The 12,322-nt window shown below is 39.6% G+C and overlaps 1 protein-coding gene across 4 annotated transcripts in view; it reads left to right on the forward strand.

Moving 5' to 3' along the window:
• SUPT3H (SPT3 homolog, SAGA and STAGA complex component) overlaps window positions 1-12,322 on the forward strand; it is a 464,074-nt gene that overhangs the window by 295,510 nt on the left and 156,242 nt on the right. For all 4 annotated transcript variants that reach the window (XM_059701548.1, XM_059701547.1, XM_059701551.1 and 1 more), the window contains exon 6: window positions 7,583-7,722. In XM_059701548.1, coding sequence (XP_059557531.1) covers window positions 7,583-7,722 — 140 coding nt within the window. The remainder of the gene's footprint in view (window positions 1-7,582; window positions 7,723-12,322) is intronic.

A 12,322-nucleotide genomic window follows, 5' to 3' on the forward strand; every position in this document is an offset into this window, starting at 1 on the left:
TCCTCCTGGGGTCAGAGCAAAACTTAAAAGCTGACGATACCTTAACTCTGCAAAGAGGCCCAGCATTATGTAGATCATTCTGTGGAGCAATCCATGCTCAAGAGTATTAGCAAAAGCAATAGAGCAGTCAGCCAGGAATTAGTGGAAGTAACAGCTGTATGTGGTATCAACAAATAGAGTCAGTCTAGTCCAGTGATGGCGAACCTTTTGAGCTCGGCGTGTCAGCATTTTGAAAAACCCTAACTTAACTCTGGTGCCGTGTCACATATAGAATTTTTTTGATATTTGCAACCATAGTAAAACAAAGATTTATATTTTTGATATTTAGTTTATATATTTAAATGCCATTTAACAAAGAAAAATCAACCAAAAAAATGAGTTCGCGTGTCATAGGTTCACCATCACTGGACTAGTCAGTAACTTAGTGGAGAGATCAGGAGACGCAAAAGCCAAAGAGAAACTGACTAAAAGCAGTCATCCCTGGTAAATGAGAAGACTGTTTGCATGCTCAAGTCTGTGTCTCTGACGAGCAACTTCTGAGGCTGCCCACTAGGAGGGAAAGAGATTGTATTGAACTAGTTCAGCCATCACTGAGCAAATAAACAAACCAATGATGACAGCAAGCCCCAGGCAGAGAAGGGACTTATTATCTAAGTTGCTGCAATATACTACTTTAATGTAGTATACTCCTCCATTTTCAACAGCCGTAATAACAAAATACTAGATATGCAAAGAAATAGGTATGTGTGATCCCTGAAAGGGGTGGGGGAGCAGGCAACACAAAAGGCCCAGATGTTGGACTTGGAGACAAAAACTTCAAAATACCTATTATAAATATGTTCAAAGAACTAAAGGAGACCATGTTTCAAGAACAGAAGAAAGTGTGATTGCAGTCTTTTATAAAATAGAGAATATCAATTAAAAGTTAGAAATTTTAAAAAGAAGCTAATGGAAATTCTGGAGTTGAAAAGTATAAAACCAAAATGACAAATTCAGTAGAATGGCTCATGGTAACTTTGAATGAAAAATATTTGAAGAAAAATAATCAGTGAACTACAACAGATTGTTAAAGATTATGCAGTCTGAAGTACCAAGAGAAAAAAGAATGAAAGAAAAAAAAAAGCTTCAGAGAAATATAAGACTCCATTAAGTGAGCCAACATATGAATAATAAGACTATCAGAAGGTAAGGAAAGAGAAAAAGAGCAGGAAAAAATAATCAAAGGAATAATGATGGAAAAGCTTCCAACTTTGATAAAAACTGTTAATGTATACATCCAAACAGCTCAACAATGTCCAGGTAGGAAAAACACATGGCAATCCACACTTAGACACGTTTTAGTAGAAGTGTTGAAAGAAAAGGAAAAGAGAAAACCATGAAAGCCACAAGAAAAAAGCACCTCATCATATACAACAGAACCCTAACAATATTATTAACAGCTGACTTCTTATTGACAGCAAGAGGCCCGGTGCACTAAATTCGTGCATGGTGGGGGTGGGGGGAGTCCCTCAGCCCAGCCTGCACCCTCTTCAATCCAGGACCCCTCGGCGGAATTGGGCCTAGACCGGCAGTCGGACATCCCTCTCACAATCTTGGACTGCTTGCTCCTAACCGATCACCTGCCTGCCTGATCGCCCCTAACCACTCTACATACCTGCCTGATCACCCCTAACTGCTGTCCCCTGCCAGCCTGATCACCCCTAACAGCTCTTCCCTGCCAGTCAGATTGCCCCTAACCACCTCTGCCTTGGCCACCACCACTGTGGCTTTGTCCAGAAGGAAGTGGAGAAGACATCCAGTCAAATTAGCATATTACCCTTTTATTAGTATAGATACTAGAGGCCCAGTGCAAGAATTCCTGCACGGTTGGAGTCTGGCTGGCCCAGCCCCAATCGGTGGATTGGGGTCAGGCCTGTCAGGAGGAGAAGACAGCAGGAGGTTGACTGGCAGGCCCTCCCTGATCAGGGCCTGATCAAGGCTGGGTCGGCTGGGGGAAGGGGCTGCAGGCAATTGTGGCTGCCTCCACCCTCAATTAGGGTGGAGAGGCCGATTGGGAACGGAGCTGGCCGTGGGGAGGGGCTGTGTACAGTGGGCCGGCCAGCCCCTCCCCCAAATGGTGCCAGGGGAGGGGCCGTGGGAGGTTGGCTGGCCAGCCCCACCCCTGATTGGTGTAAAGGGGGGCGATTGGGGGTGGAGCTGGCTGGGGTAGGGGCCGTGGGCCAAGGTGAGGGATGATTGGGGGTGGCACCGGCCATGGGGAGGGGCTGTGGGTGGTGGGCCAGCTGACCTTGCTCCCGAATGGGGGGGCAGGGCGATCGGGCGCCAGTGGCCTGGGGGAGGGGCCATAGATGGTCGTTCTGGTCATTACGGCATTCTGGTCACTGGCTTTTTATATACAGAGATAGGTCAGATAATAGTAGGGTTACATATTCAAAGAACTGAAAGGAAATATGTCAACCAAGAAACATGTTCAGCAAAACCTTTCAAAAATAAAGGCACAATAAAGATATGTTCAGATAAACAAAACCGGGAAGAATTCCTTGATAGTGGACTCATATGAAGACTGTTAAAGGAAGTTCTTCAGGCTGAAAGCAAGTTGTACCAGATGACAATTTGAATCCACACACCCATACATAAGAAAATAAAGATAACTATGTAGGTAAATGTGAGAAAATATAATTGCATATTTAATTTTCTTCTCAACTGATTTAAAAACAATTATATAAAGCAATATCAATATTTATAATGTTGGGTCTGTAACATGTAGGTATGTAATCTATATATATAAAAAGCCAGCGACTGGAATGCTGTAATGACTGGAATGACCGGTTGCTACGATGCCCACTGCAGTCAGCAAACTGCCAGATCAGGGGATGGGACCGGCTGGCCAACCTCCCAAGGCCTCTCCCACCAGCTTCCCCGCCCCTGATTGGCCTCTCCCACCTTGATATGGGGGCGGGGCTGGCAGCCAACCTCCTGCAGCCCCTCTCCCAATGGCCACCCCACCCTGATCAGCCTGCGCCCCCTCCCCCCAGCCAGCTTAGCCCCTGCACTCTGATCTGGCCAACCACCCATGGCCCCTCCCCCAGGCCGCTGGCCCCCAATCAGCCCCCCCACCCCATCCTGGGGCGGGGTCAGCCGGCCCACCACCCAAAGCCCCTCCCCACAGCCAGCCCTGCCCCCATCAGCCCACCACCACAATCGGGGATGGGGCCCACCAGCCAATCAGCCACAGCCCCTCTCCCTAAGCAGCCTGGCCCTGATCACCTGATCAGGGCGGGCCGGCTGGCCAACCTCCTGCCTTCTCCTCCTCCTGACAGGTCCAGCCCCGATCCACCGATTGGGGACGGGAGGCCGGATTCCACCTGTGCAAGAATTCGTGCACTGGGCCTCTAGCATATTTAATATTAACATAAATGAAGTGGGTGGTAACAGAGCTATATTGGAGTCAGGAATGGCACAAGGTGGTTGTTCAAATTGCAAAAAGAAATGAAAACAAATAGGCTTGGGCCCTAACTGGTTTGGATCAGTGGATAGAGCTTCGGCCTGCGGACTGAAGGGTCCCGGTTTCAATTCCAGTCAAGGGCATGTACCTTGGTTGTGGGTGTATCGCCAGTGGGGGGCATGCAGGAGGAAGCTGATCAATGTTTCTCTCTCATGGATGTTTCTGACTCTCTATCCCTCTCCCTTCTTCTCTGTAAAAAATCAATAAAATATATATTTTTATAAAAGAAATAGACTTGGTTAATAAATATATAAATATTTACTTTCTTTCCTATAAAGACTGAAACTGCATCTAGAAGAAATATAAAATCTGAGTAGACTTATGATAAATAGTTTGAATTAGTCATTTAAAAACTTCCTCCAAAGAAAAACCCATGCCCAGATGATTTCACTGATGAATTTCAACAAATGTTTAAAGAACAATAATATCAATACTTTCTCACTCTACAAGGTCAGTATTACCTTATATGAAATCCATGCAAAGACATCACAAGGGGAAAAAAAACTACAGACTAATGTCTTTTTTAATATAGATGCAAGAATTCTCAACAGAATACTGGTAAATCATATCCAGCAACATCTAAAAAGTGTTATACACCATTACCAAGTGGGATTTATCTCAGAAATGGAAGATTGATTTAAACTTAAAAAACAATTTGTGTAATTCATCATATTAATAACATAAAGGTCAAAAATCACATGATCATCTTAATAAATATGGAAAAATCACTTGAAAAAAATCCAAGAGTCTTGGTTTCTTTGTTTTAATTTTTTACTCTTTTTCAAATTTTTAAATGTTTTAAATTACAGTTTACATTTAATATTATTTTGTGTTAGTTTCAGGTATACCGCATAGTGTTTAGACAATCATATACTTTACCCAGTGTTCCCCCTGATATTTCCAGTACCCAACTGGCTCTATACATAGTTATTAAAATATTACTGACTATATTTCCTATGCTGTACTTTACATCCCCATGACTATTTTGTAACTACTGATCTGCACTTCTCAATCCCTTCACCTTTTTCAAAGCTCTCTTGTGTATCTTCTTAGACAGGCACTAATTCCATTCATGAAGGCTCCTCCCTCATGACTTAATTACCTTCGAAAGTGTTTACCTCAAAATGCCTTCACACTGGGGATTAGGTTTCAACATATGCATTTTAGGGGGGACACTCAGTTCACAGCAATGACCTCTGTCAGGTTGAGAAAGTTCCCTTCTCTTCCTAGATTGTTGGGTGTTCCTCTCATGAGAGACTTTTGGGTCTGGGTAATCCTCCATGAGAGGACATGAGAAGACTGCCACCTGCAAACCAGGGAGCAGGCCTTCCACAGACACCAGGTCTACCAGCACCTGGTCTTGGCCTTCCCAGCCTTCAGAACTATGAGAAATAAATATTTGTTTTTTAGCCATCCTGTCTATACTATATTTACTATAGCAGCCAAAGTGATCAATATAGCCATCTATGAAAAACTCACAGCTCACATCATCATTAACAGTGAAAAAAATGGGTGTTTTCACTCTAAGATGTTGGGTTATCTTTATTTGGTATAGAGATATTTTATCACATTAAAAAATAATCTAGAGAAAAAAAGGGAACCAAGATGGCGGCATAGGTTAATGCCGGAGATTGCTGCCTCGAACAACCACTTCAAAAAACAACTAAAGACGGAACGGACATCATCCAGAACCACAGGAAGGCTGGCTGAGTGGAAATTCTACAACTAGGAGGAAAGAGAATATCATACCCAGACTCAGAGGAGGCGCAGTGCTGAAGTGAAATACTGAGGTGCGGAGGGCGCGGTTGTTGTTTTCAATCAGGAGGGAGTTTCAGACACTGAGCTCCAGATCTGGGCGAGTCTCTAGGGACCCAGACTCAAACGGAAGAAGTGGGACTGTCTGGCTTCAGTCGGAACTCGAAGGCAGCTTTCTCTCCGAGGTTTGCAACGGTTGCTGGGACTCTGAGGCAGAGCCCCTAGGGAGGGAACTGAGAGCAGCCATAACTGCTTGCTCCGCCCGCCCTGTAGATCCCCAGGGACCCGCCCCGCCCAAGCCCTGCTCAGAGCCATTTGCCGAATAGCCTCAGGCAAATGCTAGATTAGCACCGCCCTAGAGATCCAGCACAGAAGCTCTCCCACTGCAGACACAGCGGACTCTCATAGCCAGTTAGCCTGGAGGTCAAATCACCCCCACTATTGCCACAACAATCAAGGCTTAACTACAACAAGACTGCGCACAAAGACCACTAGGGGGTGCACCAAGAAAGCATAAAAAATGCAGAGACAAAGAAACAGGACAAAATTGTCCATGGAGGATATAGAGTTCAGAACCACACTTTTAAGGTCTCTCAAGAACTGTCTAGAAGCTGCCGATAAATGTAGTGAGATCCTCAAGAAATCTAATGAGACCCTCGATGTTGTGATAAAGAACCAACTAGAAATTAAGCATACACTGACTGAAATAAAGAATATTATACAGACACCCAACAGCAGACCAGAGGAGCACAAGAATCAAGTCAAAGATTCGAAATGCAAAGAAGCAAAAAACACCCAACTGGAAAAGCAAAATGAAAAAAGAATCCGAAAATGCGAAGATAGTGTAAGGAGCCTCTGGGACAGCTTCAAGCGTACCAACATCAGAATTATAGGGGTGCCAGAAGATGAGAGAGAGCAAGATATTGAAAACCTATTGGAAGAAATAATGACAGAAAACTTCCCCCACCTGGTGAGAGAAATAGACTTACAGGTCCAGGAAGCGCAGAGAACCCCAAACAAAAGGAATCCAAAAAGGACCACACCAAGACACATCATAATTAAAATGCCAAGAGCAAAAGACAAAGAGAGAATCTTAAAAGCAGCAAGAGAAAGACAGTCCGTTACCTACAAGGGAATACCCATACGACTGTCAGCTGATTTCTCAACAGAAACTTTGCAGGCCAGAAGGGAATGGCAAGAAATATTCAAAGTGATGAATAGCAAGAACCTACAACCAAGATTACTTTATCCAGCAAAGCTATCATTCAGAACTGAAGGTCAGATAAAGAGCTTCACAGATAAGGAAAAGCTAAAGGAGTTCATCACCACCAAACCAGTATTATATGAAATGCTGAAGGTATCCTTTAAGAAGAGGAAGAAGAAGAAAAAGGTAAAGATAAAAATTATGAACAACAAACATGCATCTATCAACAAGTGAATCTAAAAATCAAGTGAATAAATAATCTGGTGATCATAATAGAATCAGGGACATAGAAAGGGAATGGACTGACTATTCTTGGGGGGGAAAGGGGTGTGGGAGATGCAGGAAGAGACTGGACAAAAATCGTGCACATATGGATGAGGACAGTGGGTGGGGAGTGAGGGCGGAGGGTGGGGTGGGAACTGGGAGGAGGGGAGTTCTGGGGGGAAAAAAGAGGAACAAATGTAATAATCTGAACAATAAAGATTTAATTTTTTAAAAGAAAAAAATGATCTAGTTCATTCTCACTAATTTACTCACTAATTCAGACTGATACTTTAATGCATTAAACTTTATTAATTACCTATTGCAATATTGTAATAACTTGCTCAGACTTATGTTTTGCTTTTAAATAAGTATGATAGTTTTTATCTCTGAAAAGAAAAATAATAAAATCTCATCCCTTTTGGTTTCAAATATTTGCCACAGCAATGTGTATAATAATCTCTTCTTTTAATTTAATGTCTCAATTCAGATGGGGTTTTTAATGTTTTTGTTTTTAACTAGGCTTGCTATAATAGGATCCTTTTTCCAAATCTGAGAGCCTTTCCCCCTTTTTTTGGCGGAGGGGAGGGGTGTGGAATTTTAATCAATCCATTAACATTTATTGTGGTAATTGATAATTTGGTTTTATTCTCTCAATCTCATGAGATGAATAAGTTATTTAATTCTGTAAGAGTTACACTTTTATTTTTGATGCAAAGATTCTTTTAAAAATTATTTTGAGAGAATTTTAATTCTGAATTTCATATTCAGTATTCAATACATTTAATTTCATATTAAGTATTCGATACTGATGTAACCTTTTAAACATTATTTTTCTTTCCTTTATCTCCATGAAGACAAATTGAGTGGCAGTAATAATGCAAACAAAAGACAGAAAACCGCACAGGACTTTCTCAACTCTATTGACCAAACGGGAGAACTCTTGGCGATGTTTGAAGATGATGAAATTGATGAAGTTAAACAAGAAAGAATGGAGGTATAGTTCATTCTTCCCTTTTTACATTAAAGAATAACATTGCAGTTCGCAGTGCCGATGCTATTTGGTTCTGTTATTATGTTCTTTACGTGTCGTCTGAAATGCCTCAATCAGTGGTTTCATGTCTGAAGACAGCATTGTGCAGTGGAGTTGCCTGGAGAGGATGTCAGACTCTGCCTTCAGAGTTGATGTGGAGAGAGGACTTCAGTTTCCTGTTTCTCTGTTTCCTTCTTTGAGTATAGATAGATTTCCCTCAGCTTCCTTCTTTTTGGGGGGGTTTAGTTTTACTGATATTATTTTATTCTTTAAAAGCGAATTCATGATTAAATATTTATTTATTTTTGTTCCAAATATCCAGTTAGCTTTGTGAGCAAAGGTAATCCTTAACTGCATTTGTGTTGGCATATAGCATTTCAGGCTGTAGTTCCAGGCTATGGTTGGACTCACCAGCTAAGGTAGTATCCAGGGCAATTACATGCTTTATGTCACTCTAACACAAAGTTAGTGACATGTGTTTGGATTCTCTGGATATGTTTTAACAATCAATATGAAAATTGTATGCCTTCTATTTACCTCAGCTTATCTATTCATAAAATTGTTTCCTTAAATACTTTGGGAAAATAAAAGTAACGATTGATTTCATTTGAATGCCATCCAAAATACAAGGCATTATTCTTATGATACTTATTATTATTATACTTTTACATGTTAAAAAAAATCTCCATTTTCCCTTTTCCCTTTAAATTGGGCAAGAGAGGTAATTTCAGAACTCCAAAAGATCACGCTAAGTATCCACTTTATCATAGTCTCTATGCATGCTAAGAATATAATTATTTCATGTTAAATTTTGGAGGAAGTCCAATAGACATACATGGTTTATAAACTTTAACAGCCTTCTTTAAAGAATTAGTATGCTTAGATCAGGAACTGTGATCTAAAAGCAGTGTTCTTCTTAGGTATCAATTACCTTAGAAATGTGTGGTTATCTTGGTTTGGGGCAACTGCAAATGGTTTTAGTTCAAATCTGCCTTGGGCCAAAAACATGCTTGTCCCATGCAGATGATAAACATATATTTCTGATGTCATTATGGCCTAAACAGGATATGATTGTTTAGTGGCATGGTTTCACTTATGACAGAGAGCAAATATTGTTTATGCTTTATTTTAAAAACATTTTTACATTATACAAATGGACATGAAGGAAGATTCATTAAGGAAGAACGCTACATAAAACATTAGTAAAATTGAACAAGTAGCTTTTCACTCTTGATGGGAAAATCTCTGTGAACTAAGCCCATTGCCCAGAAGGGCATTCCCCAATCAAGGAGAAGAGAAGTGGAGTGTGTTGAAACACTGAGCCATCATAGCAGGCTACTGTAGGCCCGGAAAGATGATGAGTCATTAAGGCACAAGTTAGAGTCAGTAGCGTTTCTGTCAATGCTGGGTGGAATAAGCTTGGGAACTTATGCAGTTTACATACCTGTAGTTGCATTATACATTACTTAGAATTAACCAGGATAATAAAATATCAATAGTTGATAAAAATAGTTGCAATGAAAGTCAGCTTTATCTATATAATAAAAATTAGATTGGTAGTTTCTCTAAGCTTTATATCCTAACTGAAATCTTCTCTCACCAAGGTTTTTTAAAAAGATCAGTTTCGAGATTCTACTCTTCCAAATAACACAGTCGTACTGAATAAAAGTGCTGAACTTGTAGACATAACTGTAGACAGTAGAAAGTGGAACTGTTAAGAGCACAGGCCTTGCCTGCTTCTAATTTGACAGGTTATAGTTTCAAGCGTAAACCACAACTGTGGCAGTCCATATGAAACCACTTTGGACTCACAGACTGCAATCTCTTGCTTTTAAAGTGCAGTAGAATAATCAGTCCTGGCATCACTCAGTGATTTAATTTTCCTCTAAGCATCACTTACGGTTGCAGAAACTTTGTTTACTACCTTCTCTTCTAGGATGTATGAAAATGGTAGAGACCTACCAGCAAAGCTTATTATTGTTTTTCTTTCTTTCTTCTTTTTATTTTCACTTAAGTGTAATTTAGAAGAGAAAAATTTTACAGACATACATAAAAACTCACTTGGGACTCTAGCTTTTTCTTAAAACATTGAGCAAGCATACAAAAAACCAAAGTTCTTTTCTATTTTTTTTTCAGCTGATTTCTGTGTTTATGTGGCTCTGTATTCTACTCAGAATTTATGTCATTAATATTAAGTATTATGTGATTTTAAATATAAAAATGTCTAAATTTTTATATCCATTACTTTCTAGTCCAATATCATGATAGTTAACTCTTACACTTTTTCTTTCTCTCCAGCACCAAATTTTTAATACTTGGGTGTAAGCCTACTAGAGAGTTATGATCCGTGATCTCTGAAGATCCTTCTAAATTATCAAATAAAGATTAAATAACATTCATAATTGCTTTATAGTATTTGAGAGACTGGGAAAGAGAAGCAGGGAAATGGTGGGCATAATAATACATATAAAGACACTCCCTTCCAACCGCCTCTCATCCTCACTTAACCCCGCCTCAGAATGACACAAGTGTGTTTACTGTTTCTCACATTCTAAATTTTGAGATCTGATCCACTGAACATCAGCGGTGTCAGCCAGAGGCCAAGAAAGGATCGCTAAAAGCCGCGTTTGGATTTTCTTAACGGAGGAACTGTGGTCACGCACAGAGGAGCTTTGCCTAAGACCCAGCTGCTCTTCTGCTAAAGAACCTCAGGAGCTCAAGTTTATTACTCACCAAGTTAAATATCTGGTCTAACAAACTGTTAGGTTTGTGAAGGGGACATAAAAATAAATGCTTAAAATTTTGGGTGAACTCTTACCTTCTGACTAACCTTCATTGATAAAAGCAAACAAGAGAACCAAATTGTAGCTCACCAGAGAGAGCAGCCTTTACACAGATTGTGGTGCCAAAATCCCCAGTAACTGTTCATCTTGTGTTTCCAAGTCAGAGGCCTACTATAGAGTCTAGAGAAAAGGCAGAATAAAATATGTAAAATGTAAGGCAGCTTAACATTTTTTTAAATGGAATAAAATCCCAGGTGGCCATCTGAATTTAACCTGAAGTGACTGGCGATAGATTTAAAAACACAGAGTTTCTCATAAAGGTTGAATAACCAGAGAAATGAGGTATATCATTCAGTTATGCCCCAATATAATGAGGTTCTGATGATCCCAGGTATTTCTGAGTCCCATTGTTATAATTTTTGGACCTAAAGAGATTGGAAAACTAGTTGAAGAAGCCAGAGAGGTGAATGGCTGCCGGCCACGAGTTTGACATGCTTGCGTAGAGGTTCTACATCCCCGGTTTTTGAAGTGTGTTCTTTCTACTATCCCTTTTTTCTACCTAGAATGATACCTTTTAAAATTATAAAGTAAAGTAAAATAATATTCCCTTAACAGTAAGAATTCAAAAGTATTATTTAGATAAAATTTATCATAAAAAGGCCTAATCCCAGTAAGATAAATCTTCACAGTTACCAAGAAATTGAAAAGCTTGAGTTAAAAACTTAAAGGTTCTTAAAAAGTTTAAATTTAATGTATATAGGATTAAAATATACAGAATTTATATACTAGAAAACTATAGTTTAAGATACATACATTATATACACAAATATCCATATACATTTACATACATGTACTTTGCCTATATATGCATATGACCTATATCTATAAGAACAGAAATATGATTTTACTAGATTTTTTAAATGTAAAAGTAAAAGCAATCAAAGGATATCAAACACAAATACTAGTGGTAGTAATTTAGTTTACAGAAAAAAGAAAAGGGAAAAGCTTTAAAATGGAACAAAGTTAATAATTTATGTTACTAAGAGATGCTGCCTATAATGAAGATAGTAAATATAAAATGTTAATCATCAAATTCCAAGAATTGAAACATTCCAATCAAAAGAAAGCTTTGATTGGTGCAGGAGAGGTCAGAGAAATGCATTTGTTTATACAGACTGGAACACCACATTCTCAGTATTTAACAGATTGACTTGGGGGAAAATATAATAAAGATTTATGTTTTTCTAATAGATGCGTATAAAACATTTTAGAAATGAGCAGCAGTGTTTTTTTTCTTTTGTTTTTTGTTAATCCTCACCCAAGGATAGTTTTTTCATTTATTTTTAGAAAGAGAAAAAGATAGCGAGAGAGAGCCAGAGAGACAGAGAAACATAGATGTGAAAGGTCAGTTGCCTCACGCACACACCCCTGTGTATTGAACCTGCAACCCAGGTACATACCCTTGAACAGGAATTGAATCGGAGGCTCATCAGCGCTCAGGCCAGTGCTCCAACCACTGCGCGATTCTGGCGAGGGCAGCAGCAGTTTTAAAATCTTACCCAGGTAACTCCAAAGATTTCATGGTGCTCTTCTGGAAAGGTGAGGAGAGGTTTGGTAGGACTCTAGCCTCTATCCTTCCCCTACATCTTCAACCAGAAGAACTTTGATTTTATATAATGGATCTGTATCTCATCAATAAAGAAAGGTTTCATTATTTTTTAACTAAAAATCATTGCAAAACACCATTACTTAACTGCCCAAGAGGAATATTTCTTACACAA

The sequence above is a fragment of the Myotis daubentonii genome, chromosome 6 (genome assembly GCF_963259705.1).
Source record: "Myotis daubentonii chromosome 6, mMyoDau2.1, whole genome shotgun sequence".
Classification (NCBI taxonomy): Eukaryota; Metazoa; Chordata; class Mammalia; order Chiroptera; family Vespertilionidae; genus Myotis; species Myotis daubentonii.